General features: G+C 44.8%; 3 protein-coding genes and 1 pseudogene across 3 annotated transcripts; 1 reads left to right on the plus strand and 3 right to left on the minus strand.

Annotated features, from left to right (window-relative positions):
• Nucleotides 1–358: 358 nt before the first annotated feature.
• LOC114440055 (gastrula zinc finger protein XlCGF57.1) lies at nt 359–6,064 on the plus strand. Its single transcript, XM_028412322.1, has 3 exons — nt 359–547; nt 2,403–3,136; nt 3,755–6,064. The coding sequence occupies exons 2-3, from the start codon at nt 2,669–2,671 to the stop codon at nt 4,874–4,876; spliced, it is 1,590 nt and encodes a 529-aa protein (XP_028268123.1). The 5' UTR covers nt 359–547; nt 2,403–2,668; the 3' UTR covers nt 4,877–6,064.
• A 294-nt stretch (nt 6,065–6,358) lies between these two features.
• Nucleotides 6,359–9,603, minus strand: LOC114440069 (keratin, type I cytoskeletal 13-like; annotated as a pseudogene).
• A 4,080-nt stretch (nt 9,604–13,683) lies between these two features.
• Nucleotides 13,684–16,833, minus strand: LOC114440131 (keratin, type I cytoskeletal 13-like). The gene is made up of 8 exons (XM_028412427.1): nt 16,356–16,833; nt 15,670–15,752; nt 15,075–15,231; nt 14,773–14,934; nt 14,555–14,680; nt 14,233–14,307; nt 13,990–14,138; nt 13,684–13,892 (listed from the first exon to the last, which is right to left on the minus strand). Exons 1-8 carry the CDS (start codon nt 16,785–16,787, stop codon nt 13,766–13,768), a joined length of 1,311 nt encoding a protein of 436 aa, XP_028268228.1. The 5' UTR covers nt 16,788–16,833; the 3' UTR covers nt 13,684–13,765.
• A 4,140-nt stretch (nt 16,834–20,973) lies between these two features.
• Nucleotides 20,974–24,080, minus strand: LOC114439930 (keratin, type I cytoskeletal 13-like). Its single transcript, XM_028412131.1, has 8 exons — nt 23,605–24,080; nt 22,873–22,955; nt 22,284–22,440; nt 21,980–22,141; nt 21,762–21,887; nt 21,440–21,514; nt 21,198–21,346; nt 20,974–21,100 (listed from the first exon to the last, which is right to left on the minus strand). Exons 1-8 carry the CDS (start codon nt 24,034–24,036, stop codon nt 20,974–20,976), a joined length of 1,311 nt encoding a protein of 436 aa, XP_028267932.1. The 5' UTR covers nt 24,037–24,080.
• Between the last annotated feature and the right edge of the window lie 1,674 nt (nt 24,081–25,754).

Raw genomic sequence — 25,754 nt, forward strand, 5'->3', positions numbered from 1 at the left:
ATTGTTCTTGATTTGGTCGAGTTGACGTCAATGAACTGCCACTTGACCGCGCTGACCCGCCTCTCAGCGGGGCGCGTGCCGCTCCTCATTCATTCATAATACACCAGCGCGTGCAGACGTAAGTTTTAACGAGCAGAAGGAGCGCGAGGTGACGGCGGTGCCGACCACAGGCTGTGTAGGTGAACTCTGTAATATTTCGAGCGCGTGGCCGCTCTGCGCGCACACTGAAACCCACTGAAACGTGCCCACCTCCTCCCGTTGTCATAGTTACCTACATACCCGCCTGAACGGGTATGTGCACGAGCGAGCAGGAGGGAGGGAAGGAAGGAAAGGGGAAAAGAAGCGAGAGAGGAAGGAGGGAGGAAAGGAAGGTAAGAAGGAGGGAGGGAGCGGAATTAGTCAGTGATAGAGGGGAGGAGAGGAGGAGAGGCGGCGGGTGTTCTGCCGAGGTGGACGTGGCGGGTCCGGCAGAGTTAGTTACAAGTGACGGGCAGCGGAGCCGAACCGAGGAGGACAGCCAGCTGGCCATGAACCGGACCACCCGCAGGTAACGTAGCGCCGCCGCTATCAGCCGCCTGCTCGGCGTCGCTGTGCCGCTTTTTTCTCCCTGCAGCTCCGCGGCTTTGCTCGGTTTGGTTTTTTGCTTTTAATCGGGCTGCCGGACAGATAATGACCGTGAGTGCCGCCGTCGGCCGCCACACTGATTTCATAATTTGCCACAGTTGCCTTCTTTTGTGTCGGAGTGTCAGCCGCTCCCCGCTGCGCTCAGTCAGCGTGCTAAATGCATAAAAGTGTCCGGGACCGCGGAGGAGGCTAACCTACCGCTGCTCCCCCCGCTGCTGACTCTCCTCCCCGCCTCACTCTCACTTTCTCCCCCATGCTAACACCAGCTAGCCCCGCTAGTTAGCTTAGCAGGCTGCAGACGACGTTAGTGTGATAAACAAGATGGCCACTGGCTAGCTGCTAGCTAGCTAGACATGGCACCCTGCCCCGTCTTTGTACGGCAGGAAAGCTGGTTTAAAGGCAGCTGTCTCCTCTGTCAGCAGCAGCTTCCTCTGCTGCAACAATGAACGAAACTAAAAGTTGTGCGCTGGGACGGGGGATGTCCTGGTACAATAAGCGGACAGACACATCCTCCGAGGAAAAATCAGCGCCAGATTGTGATAGCAGTCCGTCAGTCAGTACGCGGAGGGTGCGTGGCGAGTTGAAAGGCCACCTGAGTGCTGGATAAGACAGGTAACAAGGGAAGAGGTAATGTTTATGTTACCGCCGCTGAGGGACCAGGAAGCTGCGGTTTTGCATCAACCCCGGTGTTTTTTATCACAGTACAGGCATGTGTACTGAAGCTGCAAACTTTTCTGTGTGTATGTGTATAAGTGTATGTGTGTGGGAGGCCGCTGTAGGCACAGTATCTGCACACAGCTGCACGAGTTGCTGCAGAAGTTAAGTATTAAGGTCCATATTTACTAAAATGTAAACAGCGTCTAAAAATATTGGTGCATCTAATAAAACAGACTGCATTTCAGGCTGATCACAGCTTTTTAATGTTACCAAAACAAGCTGGTAAAAGCAACCATCAGTTTTTTTTCTGTAACTGCATGCATGGACAGATAATGAGATGAATCCCCTCCTTGGCATATTGTAGAAGGTCCTTTGCTAGAGATGCAATCTATCGATAAATTATTTGATAACCACAGTCGTTAAGGTGATTTTTGTATCCTATGTTTAGTCTCTTCTGGTCATGGTAATATCTTGGTGTTAATTCTGTGAAGTTTGTCTAGCTTTATTGTGGGGTTTTGAGTGTCTTGGTTGTTCAGGGGTTCTTGTCACATTATTGAACATATATCAAGTCATCTGAATTGGCATGCCAGGGTCCATGTGATGTAACTTGTCACCAGAAAGTGAATGCGCAGCTCTACACAGATGTGCATTTATACATTTTGGTTTCTGTGATTAATGGAACAGATTATTTTCTGCCTAATGCTAACATTTGTTGTTTGTAATGTTATTTGACCTGTGCTCCATAATTTTGTACACCAAGTGCACTACAAACAGGAAGTCTCTTGGATACAGTGTTACAAGATGCATCACATTTTTTAGCTTTTCATTGTTTACATTTTAGAAAATTAAGTTTAGTGTGTTAGTTATTAAGTCGTTTGTTGATTTCTGAGTTCAGCTGTAGGATGTAATGCTAAAATCCGATTTCCCCTTTATTTTTAGAAGAGTTGTTGGTGCATGTAGCTTCTTTTTTATGTAAATGGAGTTGCTGGTCTTTATGCATCAAATTTAATCCCATTTTCTGCATCGTGTTTGGTTCGTTCCAGGACTTTGTTCATTCTGTTTTCAGCAATCGGCTGTCGCGTTGTTTAAACATCTTTTGTCTCGCTGTTATCTGTCTGCAGGCTGGTCCCAGTCAGGCCGGGGTGCTGACATCCCAGTGATCCTCCACATAGAATTCAGAATCCCAGAGGAGGCTCTCAGGGAGTACCAACCGCCCAACTCCTCCTCTGTTCGGGCAAGACTTCTCAGCAGCAGGGGGGGGAGTGGAGGAAGGAGTCAGAGGAGGAGAACAGGAAGAAGGTGGATTGTTGTTGGGTTTTTTTAATCTCAGCAATACATCAACTGTTGAAACAGAGTGCTGTGTGGAGTGTTTGCTCCGCCCTTCACCATGACAGACTTAGAGACTGAGTGTCTGAGTCTTGGCTTGCCCCCTGAATGTGGCTCCCCTCCCCCGCCACTGGACTCCTCCCTCCAGGTGGACTGTGGTCCAGGGCATGGTGGCTCGGCTCCAGCACCCACTCTGGCCCTCCTCTCCTCCGACTGCCCCACACCTACACTGAGCTCACTAGCAGCAGAGATTGCTGAACCGCTGGTGATGCTGCCATGCGTAAAGAGTGAGCCGGAGGACAGTGACCTGGAGCCCATCAGGACCGTTGACCTGTCAGAGATCCAACCACTGTCAACTGCCGAGCTCGGCCACGACCAGATCAAGATGGAGATCAGTGGCCTGGACTACATCAAATCCGAGCATCATGGTCACCACTGCAACCATCACCCGTTTCACCACAGTGATGTCACAGAGCTGGACTACAAGTCGCACTATGAGCCCAGTTCTGTGTTTGACTACATATCCCAGGTAAAGACGGCACTGACATTTCTCTATGTATTTTTCATATTCATCTTCCATCGGTCAGCAGCACATTTCAGAAGAAACGGCTCACATCAACTGTTTCTATGTGTTTACAGTTGTTTTGTAGGTGTTTTTGTCACGTTCTTGTCCCTACCTCATTTTGCCCCTGTACCCAGTCACCTGGTCAGTAATGATGGAAGAAAATAAAGTTTGTACCCATTAAGAGACGTACAGACAGAAGGAAGAGGGATAGTTGTCTTTTAAGATGAACAGTCCAGTGACTGAGTTAAGTCCAGCCTTAAGATCATTAAATGACGCCTGTAGATCCTTTTAAACTTTAAAATGCCTGCAAACAGCCAAGGCGATTCAGTTCATCTAATTAGTCTCATCAGCTTTATTTAAACAGCTTAAACAGACTGTATTTAGCTACCAGTAATCCTTTTTTGAAGCATGTTGACTACTAGAGAATGTAAATGTAATCTTTGCTTCAGTTGAACATTTTCAGTCTTGGAAAAAATTGCAATGGATATTTTTGTTTCCTTTTTAAAGCTTTATAAACATTGTCAGATGGTCAATTCAGATCAGAATGTGGTTTTAATATTTGGTTGACTGTTCTTGTTGCAGGTCACAGACACTCTGGAGTACATAAAGTCCGACCACCATGTTGACTTGCAGTGTTACTACACCACAGAGCTGACCGCTCTGAAGTCCGAGTACCTTGAGACCAACACCATGTCCACCCACCTGCAGCACAATGGCCTTGAGTCCATCCACATGGCTGAGCTCCGTACTGAGCTCAACAAACTCCGACCTGATGCCCTGCTGATGGACAGCATGGGAAAACTAGACTCTGAGTTCGGAGGGGGAACACTGTATGAACTGCAGACCACTGAAGAGGGGAAAACCTCTGTAGATGCAACATCAGCAGGAAGAGGAGGGAGTTTGGTTGTCACAACCAAAACCCAGAGCCCAACAGTGAGGAAACCTCGTAACATGCAGGGGGAAAAACCATTCTCCTGCACTCAGTGCGGAAAAAACTTCAGCACACTGGGAAACCTAAAAACCCATCAACGCATCCACACTGGGGAGCGACCCTACACTTGCTCACAGTGTGGCAAGAGCTTTGGTCAGGCTGGGAATCTGAAGCGCCATCAGCTGATCCACACAGGCCAAAAGCCCTATGTATGTGCTCACTGCCCCAAAGGCTTTACCAAGGCTGACGACCTGCGCTCACACCAGCGCCTGCACACTGGAGAGCGCCCATTCATCTGCGTGACCTGTGGGAAGAGCTTTGGCCAGTCCAAGGAGCTGAAGGCCCATCAGCTAAGCCACACAGGTGAGCGGCCATACTGCTGCCAGCACTGCGGCAAGAGCTTCACCAAGGAGACGAGCTACCGCAACCACATCCAGATCCACACTGGTGAGAAACCCTTCACCTGCTCACAGTGTGGAAAGACTTTCAGCAATTCTGGTGTTTTAAAAACCCATGAGAAGATCCACACAGGTGAGAGGCCATTCGGCTGCACACAGTGTGGTAAGAGTTTTGGCCGCCTTGGCCACCTAAAGGCTCACCAACAGATCCACACAGGTGAGCGGCCATACGCCTGTCCCCAGTGCGGGAAGACATTCAGCCAGTCGGGCCACCTCAAAGCACATGAGCAGATCCACAAACGAGAGCGAGCCGACACAGCGAGCACCAGCAGCGAGGGTAGCAGCAGCAGTACTATGGGCAACGATAGTAGCTAAGATAAACTGCGAACCCTTTAACCTCCCGGAAAAACAAAGTATTATTCCTCTTTTTTTTTTATAAATACTATATATAAAGCTTTTCCTTATGAGTTTTTCTTACATTTTCATACCTTTTGTGCTCTTTTGCATTTTATCTGTGGGAAGGGTGGACTGACTGATTTGCTCTTATGCAAGTTTCTGTGTGTGTGTGTGTGTGTGTGTACAAGTTATATACTGTGTGTCTGTGAGGGGAGGAGGGGCTGTAGATAATCTTAAAACTGGACTGACTATAGAGTACCAGTACTTATTTTTGGAGTACTTATAATACACAAGCACAAATATTTCAGTGACCAAGTTTTAGTACTTCATTTTTGTATTTCCTGTTTTTTACTGAAACAGACCAGCAGCTTCTGACAAACCAGGACCCCGTTTACTAAGAACTGAAGTGTTTGCAGCAACTACACATGAAATTGCTGCTGTTATGTATTTACAGTACATAAATCCTAAAAGAACAGAAGTATAAAAGTGTCATCTTATCAGAAAATGTCATGTTTCTCAGTCAGAGCAGAAAAGATTCTGTGACTTTGATGTTAAATGTCAAGCAGGGTTGATGCTGAAAGTCGAATATCAAACAGTGTTAGGAAGCTCTGAGCCTTCTTCCATCATTGATCTGGGATCTTGTATTAATGGTGGCTTTTGGTAAACGGGGCCCGATTTCAGGTTTCTCTTGTTTTTGTTGACAGCTGTAAAAGTACTTAAGTTCATGGGGGTACTTATATCGGAGTACTTTCTGCCAGTTTACCAGTATTTCACTTGGAGGTGTACTGTACAGTTACAAATCTGATATCATTTAGATATTTTTATGGACCAGGATTGATTGATCAGGATACAGCAGGCATCTTTTTGTTGCTGACGATAATCAGATTTGTTTTTTTGTTTTTTGTTTTTTGTTTTTTTTTGTAGCAAACTAAATTGTGTCAATATGACAGTAACTCAGTTTTCAGCTTTGTTGGGCTCCAAAGGACCAAACTCATCAGCACAAAGGAACCCAACCCACCTCACCCCTCGTCCGGATCGCTCACTGTGTACAAATCTTCTATTAAGTCATTCCTAAGAAAATGTAATAAAACAAAACAAAAAACAGAAGCAGAAAGATGGAAGTGATGCCGCATCTTGTACTGAAAGAAGAATTATTAAAGAAACTAATGGCACATCTGGTTGTTTCGGGTGTTTTGCTTTTTTGCAATTGTTTGGATGTCACAATTTTTTAAAACCAAAACACCAACCATAGACGTGTTAAATGCAGCTGTGCTACCTGGGTGCACACGTCAGGGCTTGGAAAGTCTGTTCTTGTAGCCGCAGGACTCGGTGGCTCATCTGATCCTGATTAGACTCCTGGTATATTTACTGTCTTTAATCAGCTGAGCAAAATCTTTCTGTCTCCAACTTCGTCTAGCGAGTTATGTTTTAGTTTTTGCTGACACAAAATTCAGACACTTGATGAGTTTAGTTACGTTTTATTGAAGCACCAAACAAAAGGCTTGTTGGCATTGCAGTAAAGTTTCTCCTCACACTTCCACCATATTTTAACTGACTGTGGTTTAATTTACAGCAGAAAACAGGTGTGAAGCGATGAAGGCGAGAGATGCTCTTCATCAGGTGGAAGTGTTCCTCGAGCAAGCATGCAGGAAGGTGATAGGTTGAAATTTGACCCCGCCCCCATTCAGACAGCCATGTGACTGGTCTTAGATGGTCTCCTCAATGACCTTAGCGATGACTTGTGTTTTGGTGATTTTGGTGGTGGAGGATGACATGGATGATCTGCGAAAGAAGAGTTACATCTGTCAGAAAAGCAGCGGACACTTTTGTTTATTCTCGACGTTTAAACCACAAAATTCAAATTTGTCTCACCCGGTTCCCTCTCCATCCAGCAGTCTCCTGTACTCTGCGATCTCCATCTCCAGTCTGGTCTTGATGTCCAGCAGCATCTGGTATTCACTGGACTGCCGCTCCAGGTCGGCCTTCAGCTGCATCAGCTGCTCCTCCAGACTGCTCACCTGCAGAGGCAGACTCGGTGTCATTGCTGACATTCAAAGCAGCCAACGGACTTTAAACTCAGAGTGCAACTTACCTGCATCTGGAATCCATTCATCTGCATGGCGTAGCGGCTCTGGATTCGGAAAGTGAGGCTTCGAGAGAGGATTTCTGCAAGGAGGCAAGCAGGTTAGAGGACAGGAATGGATATTATGTTGCTGATGAACATAATCCCTTGAGTCGTTGTACTGATGATATTGATCAGGGTAATCTAAAAACAGCATGTTACCTAACTTTATGGATCTATCAACACCTGATGTGACCTGGTTTTAGTCTCTTACCATGCTGAGCTGAGACTGGAGCTCGATCTCCAGAGCCTGAAGCTGACTCTTCACTTCCTTCACTTCTGAGGATGTAGACTTCAGCGTCATCTCTGTGGTTGCCACCTCCTTTGTGATGGCCTCAGACTGAGAAAAAGAGGACATCAGTGAAAAGAAAACCCTGCAGGGGTCTGTTCCTGTCTTTAACAGTCAGCTTACAGTACCTTTGTCTGGAACCAGGACTCCAGGTCTCTGCGGTTCTTGGCACCGACTGCCTCGTAGTGTTCTCTGATCTCCTCCATGACCTTGGTGAGGTCCTGCTGAGGAGCAGCGTCCACCTCCACATTCACCTGACCGGTCATCTGAGTCCTCATAGACAACAGATCCTGCAGAAGGAAGGAGTAGGTCTTTGTCAAGAGACAGCATGACCTTTGACCTCAGTTCAGCTCTTAATGAGAGTGCTATAACAGGCTAAAATGCTAATTTTGAGTGTGTAAGCCTATTAAATTAGCAATAACAGTTTGGTCAATAGATTTCTGTGTCTGTTGTTGGTAATTGGTAATTCTATCAGTTTTTAGTGATAATGTTCATTGACATAATAAAACCAGTGCCAGACATCAATCAGAATGACATTACCTCCTCATGGTTGTTCTTCAAGGACACCAGCTCCTCCTTCAGGCTGTCGATCTGCATGCTAATGTCGGTTTTGGCCATGCCCAACTCTCCCAGGAGCACCTTCAGCCCGGCGATGTCAGCCTCCACTGACTGACGCATGTTCAGCTCATTCTCAAACCTGCACAGAGTTCGACATGGAGCCGGTAAGTATCAAAGAGTTAAACCTTTATCGAAAATTAAAGTTACCAAAAGTCACACATTTACAGCTTAAATAGTTAAATATCAGGAACACGGGATAAAATAATGGGAAATTGAAATACATATTTGTATTTTTGTAGACTGCAGACAGGCCTTTAATTTAGCCAGTAGAGGGAGCACTGCTGCTGATAACAGCAGCAAGATGCCTATTTTTTAACTTGGATATCAGTCAGATTCTGATTGATCAGCTAAGGTTTCACAGTAAGGGTTTTACTTTTCATTATTTAGTTTTGTATTGTACAGCATCAACAGTGTGAATCCTACTATTTGCTTTTGCTAAAAATGGGTAAAAAGTAAAAGAGAAAATAAAACAACAATTTACTGACTTCATCCTGAAGTCGTCCTGAGCCAGCTTGGCGTTGTCGATGCTCAGCATAACACTACCTCTGGCAATGATGGCGTCCTGGATCTGAAAAGTGATAAGGTTCACAGGAAAGATTTATTACTATTTATTATGTTACAGATTCATAATAAGCAGAATAAAACTAAAAGACATAGAACTATAGAAATAGAAATACAATGTGCTTCATCTTCTAAAAATAAATACAAGGAAAAAATTGAGACAAATAAGAAGACAAAATAAATCTTTATACTTTATAGTCCTGCTGTTAACCCTATCCGCTGGCATCGTTCCCACCCATGAACCTGACCTAGTACAGTATTGTTCTGCTTCATTTTTCATTTTTGTTGAGGTGTGGCATGTTCTTATAGATCACTTACACAGGTGTGGTTATCCTTACAGCCTCAGATTACTGAATGACATCTTGTTTTTCCACTCTTTATTGTCATATTTTATGATCTGTCTCTTTTCTCTATTGTCAGAAACATTTTTGTGCTTCTTTTAAAAATTAAAGAAAATGTTTTAAAAAAAGGGAAACTTTGCCATCTTTCGTCTTCTCTATATTTATTTTGTTTTATTGCTTTTATAAAAGGGACAAAGACACAGCAGAGTGAGCAGAGTCCCTGTCCACAGCTTACCTTGCCCTGCAGCTCTGCAATGGTGACGAGGAAGGCGCTGTAGTCCTTGGTGGCGGGGCCGACCTTGCTCTCCACAAACTGCCTGATCTTCAGTTCCAGCTCAGCATTGGCCTTCTCCAGGGCTGCAACCTTGGCCAGGTAGGTGGCCAGCCTGTCGTTCAGGTTCTGCATGGTGAACTTTTCATTGCCAATCAGGCTGTCGTCCATCGCCATTCCTCCACCGATGCCGGCACCAAAGCCTGCACCTCCACCGAAACCAGCACCTGCACCAAATCCAGCACCTCCACCAAATCCAGCACCTGCACCTGCACCAAAGCCACCACCACCACCACCGGCAGAAAAGCTCCTGCTGGCCTGAGAGACCCTAATACCAGCGCCTCCTGCACCCCCTGCCACGCTGAATGAGCTCATGCCTCTGCCAAAGGATGCTCGCCCAAGGCCGCCGCCACCGCCGCCGCCCATCATTGAGCTGCGTGAGGCAGATGAGTACACCATGGTTGCCATGATGATGGGGTGCTTGTCGGTCTGTGCAGGGAGGAGGAGAGAAGTGAGGAGAGATGCACTAGTTGGCTGCTTTTAAAGGCGCTCAGGTGGGCTGAGCTGCTGGAGTGTGGGAGGGTCAGCAGCACACACCCACAGAGGAATGTAACACAATACAGGTACTGTAACGATGTTTGTATTACATTTATAAATGTAGCGCCCTCAGCTGAAGTTACTGTACATGGGGAAAGGCAGAAAAGGGTATGAAAGATATTAACTAAAACACAAAAATGTATGCTGCAACATTTATTATTTGTATAAATGATGATTATAGTATAAATGATGAGATACTCGAGTAAATGTCTCCACCACTCCCGTCTCCCCCTCTGGCCTGTATGACGTAACACTCTTTAATACCCACCTGAAGGAAATCATGTTCCTGCTGGTGCTGCAGTTATTTTTAAGCACAAAGAGCTGCCAGTGTGGAGATGGTGCCTTCTGGAATGCCCCCCTGGCACCGAGCGCTCATCTGTCACCTGACAGCGTCCTGCTTCAGGTGCACTCTGTGTGAATTTGCTCCTGGCTATTACAGAGTGTCTATTGTAGTGTTTATCCTATTGTCATGGCGACCTGCAGTTTAGGAAAAGCTAGTTGTATAAACTCTGAGTGTGTTTTCAAAACACAAAGCTCCATTTGCTTGCTTTTATTGGTGATCAGCCATGACTGATGAGTGTATGACAGCTGCAGTGAGCTTGTGATAACCAGCATTAAAAGTCTTGTCAGATCTTTTTCCAACAAGCAAACCTCAAGACTCTTCACAAGCTACCCTCCATACATCCACTCCACTGACAGGTGTCCTGGTAACAAGATAATAGCATTATTCACTTCAGCTGTCTCCCAGAGGTCAATTCACACCATTTGTGAAGTGCAAAGCCAACAAACAAGATTCAAACTGGGTCCCAAACCAACATCTCCACCACAGCTTGTGACTGCACTGTGACAGCATTTCTGAGTTATTTCTTGCATGTTCTGATATGCCTTTATATTCCATCTACCTTTACTATCTTGTGTGCATGCTGATTTTCCAGGTGTGAGAATGTTGTGTGAATGTGAGTAATTTAATATGCATGCATTTTAGATGAACCTAGCACTGGGTGTTAATATGCTTAGTTGGCAGAAGATCGAGTTCAGATTTGTGGATTGAATGAGTTGTGGATCGACTGACAGGCAGTGATGAGCTGTCGCTTGTAAAAGCCTTGACCCTGCAGCAGCAAAGCACCTATAATGAAAGTGATTTACAGGTGCAAATATCTCTGCATGCGTGTGTGCAGTTATGTGTGCATTAATAGCTCATGTATGAGCTGTTATAGCTGTAGGTCAAACCTCCAGCTCTGCTGTCTGCTGCTTCAAACTGTCGGCTCACATTTGAATTTCAAATGCCCTCCTACATCATTTTAGAGATATCAACATAATATGTTCAGGGTTCTCTAACACAATCTTATTTCCTTTGTTGAAGCGTATTTAAAACTCCACCAAGGCAGAAGAAGGTGTCATCAATGATAGGAAGTTAGTGTGCCGAATAAAGCCTGGACCACTGCCACATCAAAACCAGTCAGCCCCAACACACAAAAAGTCTTAAATGAAGACTAATGATCCCAATGTTAAACTCCAAAACAAGAACAGAACCAAACAAGTCTCCTGACAGAAAACCAAATTAAGACGAACCAGTCCCCTGACAAAACCCATATTAACCCAACTTAAATGCTGCTCTCATGTCTTTGTGCCTCTGTTAGGCTCTTTGGATTGACTTTGTGTTTACTTGTTTTTGCTGCAAAAACGCATTAAATTCAGGGCCAGTGTGAACAGGAGATCCAATAAAAATAGGGACATTTGACTGAACACGCTGCTTCACATGAGTTTACCTCAGCAGTAGCAGGCTGGCTGACGGCCATTAGGGTAATCTGTACCGTGCTGAGGGGTAATTCAATACTCTATAGGATTAATGCTCAGCTCTCTCAGCTACTATCCCTGCTGACTTCAGGTTTTCCTCTGGTTATTCTCTACTGTCCAAACTGTTGCCACACCTGAGCTCTGAATATGAAGCTTAAGCTTGGTAAACCAACTGCCAATCAACTCCAACAATAAGAGCTGATTTATCTGTTTCAAGTCACAACAGAAACCACAAACAGAGACGCTGAGAGCTGAGGAGAAAACATAAGAATGTAGTGATTTGCATTTAGTTTCCACCGTCTTTAGACGATAATTAGCCATGGGCGTAGTGGTGGAATGCAAGTATTTGTACTTTGTTACAGTACTTAAGTACATTTTAATGTATTTATACTTTACTAAAGTAAAAATAATAGTGCCTACTTTATACTTTTATTCCATTACATTTTGCAGCTATTATTTGTACTTTTTACTCCGCTATATTTCTATGTTTGTAGTTACTTCTTGCATTTTATTGTATTCAGCCAACTGTGCTGGACTGATGGGAGTTCAGACTCTGCATGGAGATAAAGTGTTTTTATAGTGTGCCTCAATCATGATGCCAGTGTGCTGGCTCAGTTACCTAAGTAGTTAGCTACTGTCTGCTAAATAACATTAATCATAACAATAACCTAAAGCAGGAACACTGTGTTCGCTCTCAGGAAGATTTACGAGTTAAACTACACAGTAAAAATGGTGAATGTCTTTTTTTATTGCCATTTATTTTCATCCATTTACTAGCCTCTCTGTTTACTTAAAACCCACAGCTTGGATGCTTTCTTTGATTATTTTAACCAATGGAAATTACTAATATATAGCAGAGCATTCTGTGTCTGCCTCAAAGAAAGGAGCTGCTGGCAGGGATTTACTGGTAGAGACATGGAGGCAGTAGTATTACCGGGAGCTGTATCTGTGTTCTTTATCAACATGGCACCACCTAGAGACAACTCACTGTGTGAGTACTTTCACTTTTAATACTTTAAGTACATTTAAATGTAAGCACCTAAGATTTTACTTAAGTAGGATTGTTGATGTAGCACTTCTACTTTTACTTAAGTTTATATTTTGCTGGGTAATAGTACTTTGATTAAAGTAGCAGGCTTCAGTTCTTCCTCCACCACTGTCAGGTGATAAAAGCCATCAGTTTTTTGACCTGCTTGTAGCTTGAGAGCAGAGTTATATAAGAGCAGGAGGTTTGACAGCATGCCTAGGGCAGGGGAGAGGCAGGAGATTAATGAAACAGTAAATGCCAGTCTGTTCTTGACAGTGTAGCTGAGATGTCACAAACGTGCTGCAGGTGAATCAGCCAGTAAGCACTATAGATTCATGAGATGTATTTTTTAAAGTAAAGTTGATCTTTGTAATATTTGAGAATCAGTACAATGTCCCCACAAGAACAGTTTTAACAGCACAAGGGTAATGTGTCTTCTACATGTCTCTGTAGTCCTTCTACATGTCTCTGTAGTCCTTCAGCTTCATCTGAGCAGAAAGAAATGTCAAAACCTTTACACCAAATTGTAGCTGTTAAAATGTATTTATTCAGTTATTTATTGTATGAAAGAGACACTAAAATTAAATTCTCATTACTACCTAGTAAGAATGATGGTGCACAAAGTGTACCATAGGTTCATGAGTATTGTCAGGAACAGAAGCCATGGATGGACAGCAGGGGGCAGCACTTTCATTCAGCTGCATGTCACCTGCTGAGTGCTGAGCACACCTGTGAGAGACGTGTTGTGAGTTTAAATCAGTGATTCCACTGTTTCAGTGTGAGTGTAAGTTTCTGAATGGATAAAAAGTGTTTTTTACTCTATATATTTTATATTTAGTTAATGTCAGGAAGTTAAAAAGTCTGTTTTCATTCATAACTTTTAAACATTCAATTTTTCAATGTATGTCAAATGTGTGTTTTCTGCATTCATTTTATCTCTTCCATAGCTTTTCAGTTACTTGTTAACTGTTATGTTACTAGTTACTGTTATCTCAAAAATTATTTATATATTTGAACCAATTCTTTAATTGAATGTCTACTTCTTAACTTGTTACCATATATTCTAAGTTGCAGTTCTTAGTGTTGAGGTGTGTGTAAATAAATGTGTTTAAATCACATTTATTATGAAGGCAGACAGGCAGACAACAGACAGTTTATGTGGACTCTCTTTTTATTGTTGCATTAGATTTTCACCAGTAATCACAGAGGAAACAACGATGCTGATTGGGTGTTGTCGTCGACAGCTCAGCGGGTCAGGACAGCAGAGGCGGAGGTGGAGGAGGAGGAGGAGGATACCACCTTACCGTCAACGACCTCCTCAACCACCGTCACCACACGTTTGGTAGTGGTTTTGGAGGAGGAGGTGCTGACGCTGTGGACCAATGAGAAAACAGAACAGTTGAGTTTGTGCATGACATTGTTGTCTTCATGCTTCAGCATCATGATTCAAATCTGCAGTGGAGTCTCACCTGGTTGTGGTGTCTCCGTCCAGCAGCCTCCTGTACTCTGCGATTTCCATCTCCAGTCTGTTCTTGATATCCAGGAGCATCCTGTACTCGTGACCCTGACGCTCCAGGTCGGCTCTGAGCTGCACCAGCTGCTCCTCCAGTGATGTCACCTGAATGCCGCATAAAAAAAGATTCACATTCAGGTGAGGCAGAGAAAACAGTGACAGCAGTCGTCAGGTACCTCAGTTGCGTGCTGTGTCTCACCTGCATCTGGTAACCAGAGAGCTGCATGGAGTACCGGCTCTGTGTCTCTGCCAGAGTCACCTCCAGTGACGCTTTCTGCAAATTCAACCATTCAAATTAGTTTGAACTGTAACTGCAGCATGGACTTTAACAAAGAATATAAAAAGAACAATCATTTCATGACTTGAATGTACAGTAAGTTGATGATCAGCAAACTTTCTATGGGTTATATTATAAAGATATTACACATTCCACCTTAAAGCACAGTGTTAATAAGACAAATCCTAATTTTGTTGTTGGGATTTAACTTATCAGAAGAGACAGACAATCAGGTCCTGCTCACCATGCTCAAAATGGACTGCAGCTCGATCTGAAGGGCCTGCAGTGAACGTTTGACCTCTGTGACCTCTGACCTGGACGTCTGTAGCGTGGTGGTCTGGGTGAGGACTTCTTTATTCAGAGCCTCTGTCTGCAGAGGAAGCACACACTTGTTCAGTGCACATGTAAACACAACACAGGGGCAACACTCTGTGCTGACAGGAAGTGATGCTCCTGCAGCACCTTGGTCTGGAACCAGCTCTCCAGGTCTCTCTGGTTCTTGGCGGTGACGGCCTCGTAGTGCTCTCTGATCTCAGCCATAATTTTGTTGAGATCTTCTCCAGGAGCGGCATCAACCTCTACATGGACCTGACCGGACATCTGAGTGCGCATGGCCAGCAGCTCCTGCAAACAAACAAAATCAGACACGAATGTAGCATGACTCCATACAAAGAGCTGCTCCATATTCTAATTCTATTCTACATTGATTCGTATATATACGAGTGATGTGAGTGTGTGGTGTATCAGGGCCCGGTGCTGCTGACCTCCTCGTGGTTCTTCTTGAGGAAGATCAGCTCCTCCCTCAGGCCCTCGATCTGCATCTCCAGGTTGGCCTTGGCCAGCGTCAGCTCGTCCAGGACTCTCTTGAGCCCGGCGATGTCGGCCTCCACAGACTGACGCATGGCCAGCTCGTTCTCATACCTGCAGGTGAGATGGGTCTGTCAGAGCTGCTGTATTTTATTGCAAAATATAAACAGAAAGCTCCAAACATGATAACATGAGACAGTATAGTTACAATGCTGTAGTGCAACCCACAATTCTTTAAAGTGACATGAAGCCTGTCAGCATTATGATCCTCGGCACCCTTAAAGCTTGGTTACAAAGAGACATGACCAAACATGACTGATCAATATGCCTTTTAACCTCACCTGCAGCAGCCTGCCAATCAGTTTACTTATCAGTCTGAATCTGTGTTCTTATGTTGTTGTGGATTCACTGACTCCTGCCCTGATCCAATCAGACCAGATCTGTATCATCTAAACCACCTTGTTACGTTAACTGTGCTGTGGTTATAAAAGTAAGCCTGCCACTGTAACTCCTCCTCCTCCTCCTCCTCCTACTACTACTACAATTACTCACTTTGTCCTGAAGTCGTCAGCAGCCAGCCTGGCGTTGTCGATGCTGAGGTGGATGGCTCCGTTTGCCCTCACAGCACCCTGGATCTGGAGACAGAAAGCAGATCATCCATTATTATTATTATTATTATTATTATTACATCACAAAGCTCAGCTCAGCTGTGCTGTGTGTTCTGATACTGTCACTTTATTTAACACAGCAGATTCTAATCCAGCTGCAGTGATCTGAATTTGTTAGTTATTGCATTTATTGATTTTATACTATGACAATATTTAATTTGTGAGCAGCAGTGGCTTGGTTGGTGGTTCGACCCCAACTCCTCCCTAGTCACTGTTGTGTGTCCTTGGGCAAGGGCACTTTACCCACATAGCCTCCAGTGTACTCCAGTGTATGGCGCTCTTTGCTGGGCCGCCTTAAGCAATTTCCCCATTTTGGGACTAATAAAGGTTTCTTAATTTAATGTCACTAAGTTGTAATTCAGATCACACAGATCAAAGAAGCGGAAGAAGGTTCAAGTATTTTAAATAACTGTAAAAATTTGTTACTATTTGTTATGATTTTGCTCTTAATCATTATAAAGTGATTTTTTTGGACACATGTGCATCATGTGTTACATTTTATTCAATAAAGCTCATAAAGAAACATGAACCTGCACCTGCAGGATGGAGGATGAGGAGGGTGGGGTTTACCTTTGCATTGATGTCGCTGATGGTGACGAAGAAGGCGCTGTAGTCCCTGGTGGTGGGGCCGACCTTGCTCTCCATGAACTGCCTGATCTTCAGCTCCAGCTCGGCGTTGGCCTTCTCCAGGGAACGCACCTTGGCCAGGTAGGTGGCCAGACGGTCGTTCAGGTTCTGCATGGTGAACTTCTCGTTGCCGATCAGGCTGTCGTCCATCCCGGACACGCTGTAGCTGGCGGAGGAGGAGTAGCCACTACCGAGGCCTCCACCCATGGCGGAGGAGGAGGAGATGCGGACACCGGAGCCTCCTGCACCTCCGTACACGCTGCCGGCCCTCATGGATGAGAGCCGTCCGCCGCCACCCATGCTGATCATGGAGCCGCTGGAGCTGCCCATGGAGCTCCTCACGGAGCGGGATGAAGAGCGAGAGATGAGAGCCATGGCGATGCTTCTGCTGTGACTGGAGACACACAGAGGAGAGTGAGGAGCTGAAGGACTCTGCTCCTATTTAAACCTCCTCCGCGGTCTGACTGCTGTCAATCACTCAGGAGGTGAGGCTGAGGTATGCGCCCAGGTGAGGAGGCCTGAGCAGGGCGTGGCGGAGAAAACACAAAAATGTAACCCCCGTGAGAGTGATGAGTGGTTTTTCCTCTCTGCCATAATGTCTCCGCGGCCTCCAGGCTCTGCGACCTTTACACAATAATTAGGATGAAACGCCTAAGTTCAGCTTCAGAGAAAGCTTCTGTAAATGTCCACAAACTTCTGTGGAATCAATGTGGGCGTGACTGTCACCAGCTACAGGTGAAACTTAATTCCAGCATATAAAGCCACAATTATTGCAATTATTATAACTGAAGCTTGGTACTTAAAAGTAGTGAAAGTAGAAGTGCTACACAACAATCCTACCCAAGTAAAAGTCTTAAGTACTTACTTTTAAATGTACTTAAAGTATTAAAAGTAAGTACTAAAAATCACTTGAATATATATTATTGATTTCCACTGCAAATGATATCTGAACAGGTTAAAATAATTAAAGAAATCATCTTAAAATTAAAACGGACAATGTGTAGTTAATGTACATGTTCAGTCCAGAAGCAGCTATGGACAGGTCTGTGTGTCATGAGGCAGGCTGTGGGCATCAAGTGAACAGAGAGGCTGCTAATAAAAAAACAGGCATTCAGCATTTTTACTGTGTCAGTGTTCCTGCTGTAGATTCATGTTATGATTCATGTTAATCAGACATTAATGGATGGACCTGTGTTAGCAGACAGCAGCTAACTAGTTATAACTGAGCCAGAGCACTGGCATCATGACTGAGGCTCATTATAGAAACACAGCTGGCAGCGTGACACCAGCTCCATGCAGAGTCTGACCTCACATCAGTCCAGCACTGTGTTCATCACATGGAACAAGGAACTACAAACACTGTAGAAATGTAGTGGAGTAAAAAGTACAGATAACAGCTGCAACATGTAGTAAAAGTATAAAGTATAAAAACATAAAACAAATACTTAAATACAGTAAAGAGGTACAAATACTTAGTTACTTTCCACCACCGGTGAACACACAATCAGACTGAAGTTGGACTTTTATTGTGATTGTGATGACAGTGAGTGTGTTGTTATGTGATATCAGGTCCAAGCTGCACTCAGGCATCAATAATCTACTGCCACAGACATGGGCAACAGGGTCAAAGGTCCAAGCTGCTGCAGGCGACCGAAGAGGGGCAGATGCTGCCCTGCAGGTGCTCCAAGCTACACAGGGAGAGTTCACAGGGACAGGCACTCCTGTGTATCAGTTCAGGGATTGAACTGCTCAAAGGTTGCATTTGAAGACTATACTGCATCACAGCTGCCAGGGTAAGGATGCCACAGGTGGTGTCAGGGATGCCACTGCCTTGGTCCCTCCAAAGACCCGGTCCTTTAAAGGATGCAGCCCTGATAGCCAGCACTTTCTAACATAAACTGTATGCAGCATAGCTGTCGTCATCTTGATGCTCATGAACTGTCCTGTACACCTTGGTTTTGTTGTCATAACATCTGATAGGCGATGTCATTCCTGTACATTTGGGCTTGTAGGGACCTCTGTGACCTGCTGCAGGAGAGAAACTATCTATTGTCATGCGCTGTGGTAAGATAAGGAGCAAACACCCAGTTTACATTAGTGACTTGTAGTCATAAAGCCAGTGTGTCTGGTAGGACATGTTACTCTGGTAACAGAGATAAAGAAAAAATGCAACCTTTTGTAAAAAAAAAAACCTGCCAGCCCAGTGTGGAAACCTGGGGCAGGGGAGAGGCAGGAGATTAATCAAACAGTAAATGCCAGTCTGTTCTTGACAGTGTAGCTGAGAGGTCACAAACGTGCCATCGCTGTCTTCTCCCATATGCTCTTGTCTCCTATATTCTCATGTCCTATGCTCTCCTCTCCTCTCCTTTGCAGAGATGTACAACACATGTTTACTACCAAACTTTCCTGCTACCAGTAGGTGGCGCTATGACCGTATCATCCTATTAGCATATATATCTGTTCAGACTCGGGTCCATAGCAGTAGTGTAAGATTTTGTCCACATTGCGTAAAGTATATGGGTAGTACTGCATAAAACAGAGCAAGTTCCTTTGTAATGGCGAATGGTCAACTTTGAGGCCACGCCCCCAGCACACCGTCAGACTTATGTAAGAGTTTTGGAATGCGTCTATTCCCTATGGTGTCCTGAGTGGACACGGTGAATTTCAGCACAATTGCATGAAGTATGTGAGGCGTGAAATGTTTTGAATAGGCAGAAAATGGCCACAAAAGTCAAAATGGGGGACATCCTGTTGGGTTTGGAGGGGTGGTCCAAGAGACTTTTTTGTGCGTCTTGGGGTGATACACATGTGTGCTAATTTTCATGATCCTGTGTCAAACTGGCCAGCCGGGCTATTCGTTAGGGCAAAAAATACAGGGAGTTCCTTTGTAATGGTGAATGGTCAACTTTGAGGCCACGCCCCCACCACATAGTAATACTTTTGTAAGAGTTTTGGAATGCGTCTATTCCCTGTGTCCTGAGTTGACACAGTGAGTTTTTGCTCATTTGGATGAAGTATTCGAGGCGTGAAAAGTTTTGTAGGAGGGTCACAAATCGCCAAAAATTAACAGAAATTTCAAAATGGCGGACTTCCTGTTGGGTTTGGAGGGGGGGTCCAAGAGACTTTTTGTGCATCTTGGCGTGATACACATGTGTGCCAGTTTTCATGACCCTACTCAAAACAGGCCAGGGGGGCAGGCAGAAAAACCTATGAAAACACAACATTTTGTGTAGCCAGTAGGTGGCGCTCTGTCAAAGCCTCAATATTGTTGTATAGATGTGTTTAGGGTCAGACTCTGATCATACATTTGACATTTCGTACAGATCGGACAGAAAACGAAGAAGTTATAGCGACTTCCTGTTTCTTCTGAAATGGTCAAACTTTGAGGCCACGTCCTGGCCACACCGTCAGACTTTTGTAAGAGTTTTGGAATGCGTGTCCTGAGTGGACACGGTGACTTTCAGCTCAATCCGATGAAGTATTCGAGGCATGAAAAGTTTTGCAGCAGGGTCACACATCGCCAAAAATGGCCACAAACTTTCAAATGGTGGACTTCCTGTTGGGTTTGGAGGGGGGGTCCAAGAGACTTTTTTTGTGCGTCTTGAGGTGATACATATGTGTGCCAATTTTCATAATCCTGTGTCAAACCGGCCAGAGGGGCTACGCGTTGGGGGCGTTATAGAGCCATTTTTCTATGTGCATTTCAAAAGTTAGCAAATTTCAAAATTTTTCGGGCGAATGAATTTTTCTACCAAGTTTGGTTTTTGGGCATGTTAAGGCCCCCAAAAATGCGATCTCGGGGGGGGGGGGGGGATAATAGTAATAATAATCCTAAGGGTTTCAAAAGGGCTCTTGCACCATCCGGTGCTCGGGCCCTAATTGAATTCCCATTATTACCTAGTAAGAAGGATGGTGCACAAAGTGTACCATAGGTTCATGATTATTGTCAGGAACAGAAGCCATGGATGGCCAGCAGGGGGCAGCACTTTCATTCAGCTTCATGTCACCTGCTGAGTGCTGAGCACACCTGTGAGAGACGTGTTGTGAGTTTAAATCAGTGATTCTACCGTTTCAGTGTGAGTGTTGTGTAAGTTTCTGAATGGATAAAAAGTGTTCTTTTACTCTATATATTTTATATTTAGTTAATGTCAGGAAGTTAAAAAGTCTGTTTTCATTCATAACTTTTAAACATTCAATTTTTCAATGCATGTCAAATGTGTGTTTTCTGTATTGTCTCTTTGAGTCATTTTATCTCTTCCATAGCTGTTCAGTTACTTGTTAACTGTTATGTTACTAGTTACGGTTATCTCAAAAATTATTTATATATTTGAACCAATTCTTTAATTGAATGTCTACTTCTTAACTTGTTACCATATATTCTAAGTTGCAGTTCTTAGTGTTGAGGTGTGTGTAAATAAATGTGTTTAAATCACATTTATTATGAAGGCAGACAGGCAGACAACAGACAGTTTATGTGGACTCTCTTTTTATTGTTGCATTAGATTTTCACCAGTAATCACAGAGGAAACAACGATGCTGATTGGGTGTTGTCGTCGACAGCTCAGCGGGTCAGGACAGCAGAGGCGGAGGTGGAGGAGGAGGAGGAGGATACCGCCTTACCGTCAACGACCTCCTCAACCACCGTCACCACACATTTGGTAGTGGTTTTGGAGGAGGAGGTGCTGACGCTGTGGACCAATGAGAAAACAGAACAGTTGAGTTTGTGCATGACATTGTTGTCTTCATGCTTCAGCATCATGATTCAAATCTGCAGTGGAGTCTCACCTGGTTGTGGTGTCTCCGTCCAGCAGCCTCCTGTACTCTGCGATTTCCATCTCCAGTCTGTTCTTGATATCCAGGAGCATCCTGTACTCGTGACCCTGACGCTCCAGGTCGGCTCTGAGCTGCACCAGCTGCTCCTCCAGTGATGTCACCTGAATGCCGCATAAAAAAGATTCACATTCAGGTGAGGCAGAGAAAACAGTGACAGCAGTCGTCAGGTAACTCAGTTGCGTGCTGTGTCTCACCTGCATCTGGTAACCAGAGAGCTGCATGGAGTACCGGCTCTGTGTCTCTGCCAGAGTCGCCTCCAGTGACGCTTTCTGCAAATTCAACCATTCAAATTAGTTTGAACTGTAACTGCAGCATGGACTTTAACAAAGAATATAAAAAGAACAATCATTTCATGACTTGAATGTACAGGAAGTTGATGATCAGCAAACTTTCTATGGGTTATATTATAAAGATATTACACATTCCACCTTAAAGCACAGTGTTAATAAGACAAATCCTAATTTTGTTGTTGGGATTTAACTTATCAGAAGAGACAGACAATCAGGTCCTGCTCACCATGCTCAAAATGGACTGCAGCTCGATCTGAAGGGCCTGCAGCGAACGTTTGACCTCTGTGACCTCTGACCTGGACGTCTGTAGCGTGGTGGTCTGGGTGAGGACTTCTTTATTCAGAGCCTCTGTCTGCAGAGGAAGCACACACTTGTTCAGTGCACATGTAAACACAACACAGGGGCAACACTCTGTGCTGACAGGAAGTGATGCTCCTGCAGCACCTTGGTCTGGAACCAGCTCTCCAGGTCTCTCTGGTTCTTGGCGGTGACGGCCTCGTAGTGCTCTCTGATCTCAGCCATAATTTTGTTGAGATCTTCTCCAGGAGCGGCATCAACCTCTACATGGACCTGACCGGACATCTGAGTGCGCATGGCCAGCAGCTCCTGCAAACAAACAAAATCAGACACGAATGTAGCATGACTCCATAGAAAGAGCTGCTCCATATTCTAATTCTATTCTACATTGATTCATATATATATACGAGTGATGTGAGTGTGTGGTGTATCAGGGCCCGGTGCTGCTGACCTCCTCGTGGTTCTTCTTGAGGAAGATCAGCTCCTCCCTCAGGCCCTCGATCTGCATCTCCAGGTCGGCCTTGGCCAGCGTCAGCTCGTCCAGGACTCTCTTGAGCCCGGCGATGTCGGCCTCCACAGACTGACGCATGGCCAGCTCGTTCTCATACCTGCAGGTGAGATGGGTCTGTCAGAGCTGCTGTATTTTATTGCAAAATATAAACAGAAAGCTCCAAACATGATAACATGAGACAGTATAGTTACAATGCTGTAGTGCAACCCACAATTCTTTAAAGTGACATGAAGCCTGTCAGCATTATGATCCTCGGCACCCTTAAAGCTTGGTTACAAAGAGACATGACCAAACATGACTGATCAATATGCCTTTTAACCTCACCTGCAGCAGCCTGCCAATCAGTTTACTTATCAGTCTGAATCTGTGTTCTTATGTTGTTGTGGATTCACTGACTCCTGCCCTGATCCAATCAGACCAGATCTGTATCATCTAAACCACCTTGTTACGTTAACTGTGCTGTGGTTATAAAAGTAAGCCTGCCACTGTAACTCCTCCTCCTCCTCCTACTACTACTACAATTACTCACTTTGTCCTGAAGTCATCAGCAGCCAGCCTGGCGTTGTCGATGCTGAGGTGGATGGCTCCGTTTGCCCTCACAGCACCCTGGATCTGGAGACAGAAAGCAGATCATCCATTATTATTATTATTATTATTATTACATCACAAAGCTCAGCTCAGCTGTGCTGTGTGTTCTGATACTGTCACTTTATGTAACACACCAGATTCTAATCCAGCTGCAGTGATCTGAATTTGTTAGTTATTGTATTTATTGATTTGAGCAGCAGTGGCTTGGTTGGTGGTTCGACCCCAACTCCTCCCTAGTCACTGTTGTGTGTCCTTGGGCAAGGGCACTTTACCCACATAGCCTCCAGTGTACTCCAGTGTATGGCGCTCTTTGCTGGGCTGCCTTAAGCAATTTCCCCATTGTGGGACTAATAAAGGTTTCTTAATTTAAGTTCACTAAGTTGTAATTCAGATCACACAGATCAAAGAAGCGGAAGAAGGTTCAAGTATTTTAAATAACTGTAAATATTTGTTACTAATTGTTATTATTTTGCTCTTAATCATTATAAAGTGAATATTTTTGGACACATGTGCATCATGTGTTACATTTTATTCAATAAAGCTCAACTTCACTTTCCCCTAGCTCTCTATTTGTTATTTAAGATCTCTGTGCAAACCAGCTTTTCCTCTGAGATGATCAATAGAAACATGAACCTGCACCTGCAGGATGGAGGATGAGGAGGGTGGGGTTTACCTTTGCAGTGATGTCGCTGATGGTGACGAAGAAGGCGCTGTAGTCCCTGGTGGTGGGGCCGACCTTGCTCTCCATGAACTGCCTGATCTTCAGCTCCAGCTCGGCGTTGGCCTTCTCCAGGGAACGCACCTTGGCCAGGTAGGTGGCCAGACGGTCGTTCAGGTTCTGCATGGTGAACTTCTCGTTGCCGATCAGGCTGTCGTCCATCCCGGACACGCTGTAGCTGGCGGAGGAGGAGTAGCCACTACCGAGGCCTCCACCCATGGCGGAGGAGGAGGAGATGCGGACACCGGAGCCTCCTGCACCTCCGTACACGCTGCCGGCCCTCATGGATGAGAGCCGTCCGCCGCCACCCATGCTGATCATGGAGCCGCTGGAGCTGCCCATGGAGCTCCTCACGGAGCGGGATGAAGAGCGAGAGATGAGAGCCATGGCGATGCTTCTGCTGTGACTGGAGACACACAGAGGAGAGTGAGGAGCTGAAGGACTCTGCTCCTATTTAAACCTCCTCCGCGGTCTGACTGCTGTCAATCACTCAGGAGGTGAGGCTGAGGTATGCGCCCAGGTGAGGAGGCCTGAGCAGGGCGTGGCGGAGAAAACACAAAAATGTAACCCCCGTGAGAGTGATGAGTGGTTTTTCCTCTCTGCCATAATGTCTCCGCGGCCTCCAGGCTCTGCGACCTTTACACAATAATTAGGATGAAACGCCTAAGTTCAGCTTCAGAGAAAGCTTCTGTAAATGTCCACAAACTTCTGTGGAATCAATGTGGGCGTGACTGTCACCAGCTACAGGTGAAACTTAATTGCAGCATATAAAGCCACAATTATTGCAATTATTATAACTGAAGCTTGGTACTTAAAAGTAGTGAAAGTAGAAGTGCTACACAACAATCCTACCTAAGTAAAAGTCTTAAGTACTTACTTTTAAATGTACTTAAAGTATTAAAAGTAAGTACTAAAAATCACTTGAATATATATTATTGATTTCCACTGCAAATGATATCTGAACAGGTTAAAATAATTAAAGAAATCATCTTAAAATTAAAACTGACAATGTGTAGTTAATCTACATGTTCAGTCCAGAAGCAGCTATGGACAGGTCTGTGTGTCATGAGGCAGGCTGTGGGCATCAAGTGAACAGAGAGGCTGCTAATAAAAAAACAGGCATTCAGCATTTTTACTGTGTCAGTGTTCCTGCTGTAGATTCATGTTATAATTCATGTTAATCAGACATTAATGGATGGACCTGTGTTAGCAGACAGCAGCTAACTAGTTATAACTGAGCCAGAGCACCGGCATCATGACTGAGGCTCATTATAGAAACACAGCTGGCAGCGTGACACCAGCTCCATGCAGAGTCTGACCTCACATCAGTCCAGCACTGTGTTCATCACATGGAACAAGTAACTACAAACACTGTAGAAATGTAGTGGAGTAAAAAGTACAGATAACAGCTGCAACATGTAGTAAAAGTATAAAGTATGCACTATTATTTTTTAAATAAAGTATAAAAACATAAAACAAATACTTAAGTACAGTAAAGAGGTACAAATACTTAGTTACTTTCCACCACCGGTGAACACACAATCAGGCTGAAGTTGGACTTTTATTGTGATTGTGATGACAGTGAGTGTGTTGTTATGTGATATCAGGTCCAAGCTGCACACAATAATCTACTGCCACAGACATGAGCAACAGGGTCAAAGGTCAAAGCTGCTGCAGGCGACCGAAGAGGGGCAGATGCTGCCCTGCAGGTGCTCCAAGCTACACAGGGAGAGTTCACAGGGACAGGCACTCCTGTGTATCAGTTCAGGGATTGAACTGCTCAAAGGCTGCATTGGAAGACTATACTGCATCACAGCTGCCAGGGTAAGGATGCCACAGGTGGTGTCAGGGATGCCACTGCCTTGGTCCCTCCAAAGACCCGGTCCTTTAAAGGATGCAGCCCTGATAGCCAGCACTTTCTAACATAAACTGTATGCAGCATAGCTGTCGTCATCTTGATGCTCATGAACTGTCCTGTACACCTTGGTTTTGTTGTCATAACATCTGATAGGCGATATCATTCCTGTACATTTGGGCTTGTAGGGACCTCTGTGACCTGCTGCAGGAGAGAAACTATCTATTGTCATGCGCTGTGGTAAGATAAG

Source organism: Parambassis ranga, chromosome 8 (genome assembly GCF_900634625.1).
Source record: "Parambassis ranga chromosome 8, fParRan2.1, whole genome shotgun sequence".
NCBI lineage: Eukaryota > Metazoa > Chordata > Actinopteri > Ambassidae > Parambassis > Parambassis ranga.

Bases quoted from the DNA above. Each gene is read 5' to 3' on its own strand.
- LOC114440131 (XM_028412427.1), bottom strand. From the start codon at position 16,787: ATGGCTCTCATCTCTCGCTCTTCATCCCGCTCCGTGAGGAGCTCCATG. The intron at 14,681-14,772 runs GTGCTGCAGGAG...CTTCCTCTGCAG, and splicing joins AGAGCTGGTTCCAGACCAAG to ACAGAGGCTCTGAATAAAGA. The intron at 14,139-14,232 runs GTGAGACACAGC...TGCGGCATTCAG, and splicing joins TCTCTGGTTACCAGATGCAG to GTGACATCACTGGAGGAGCA.
- LOC114440055 (XM_028412322.1), top strand. From the start codon at position 2,669: ATGACAGACTTAGAGACTGAGTGTCTGAGTCTTGGCTTGCCCCCTGAA. The intron at 3,137-3,754 runs GTAAAGACGGCA...TTCTTGTTGCAG, and splicing joins TGTTTGACTACATATCCCAG to GTCACAGACACTCTGGAGTA.
- LOC114439930 (XM_028412131.1), bottom strand. From the start codon at position 24,036: ATGGCTCTCATCTCTCGCTCTTCATCCCGCTCCGTGAGGAGCTCCATG. The intron at 22,956-23,604 runs GTAAACCCCACC...TTCTGTCTCCAG, and splicing joins TCAGCGACATCACTGCAAAG to ATCCAGGGTGCTGTGAGGGC. The intron at 21,347-21,439 runs GTGAGACACAGC...TGCGGCATTCAG, and splicing joins TCTCTGGTTACCAGATGCAG to GTGACATCACTGGAGGAGCA.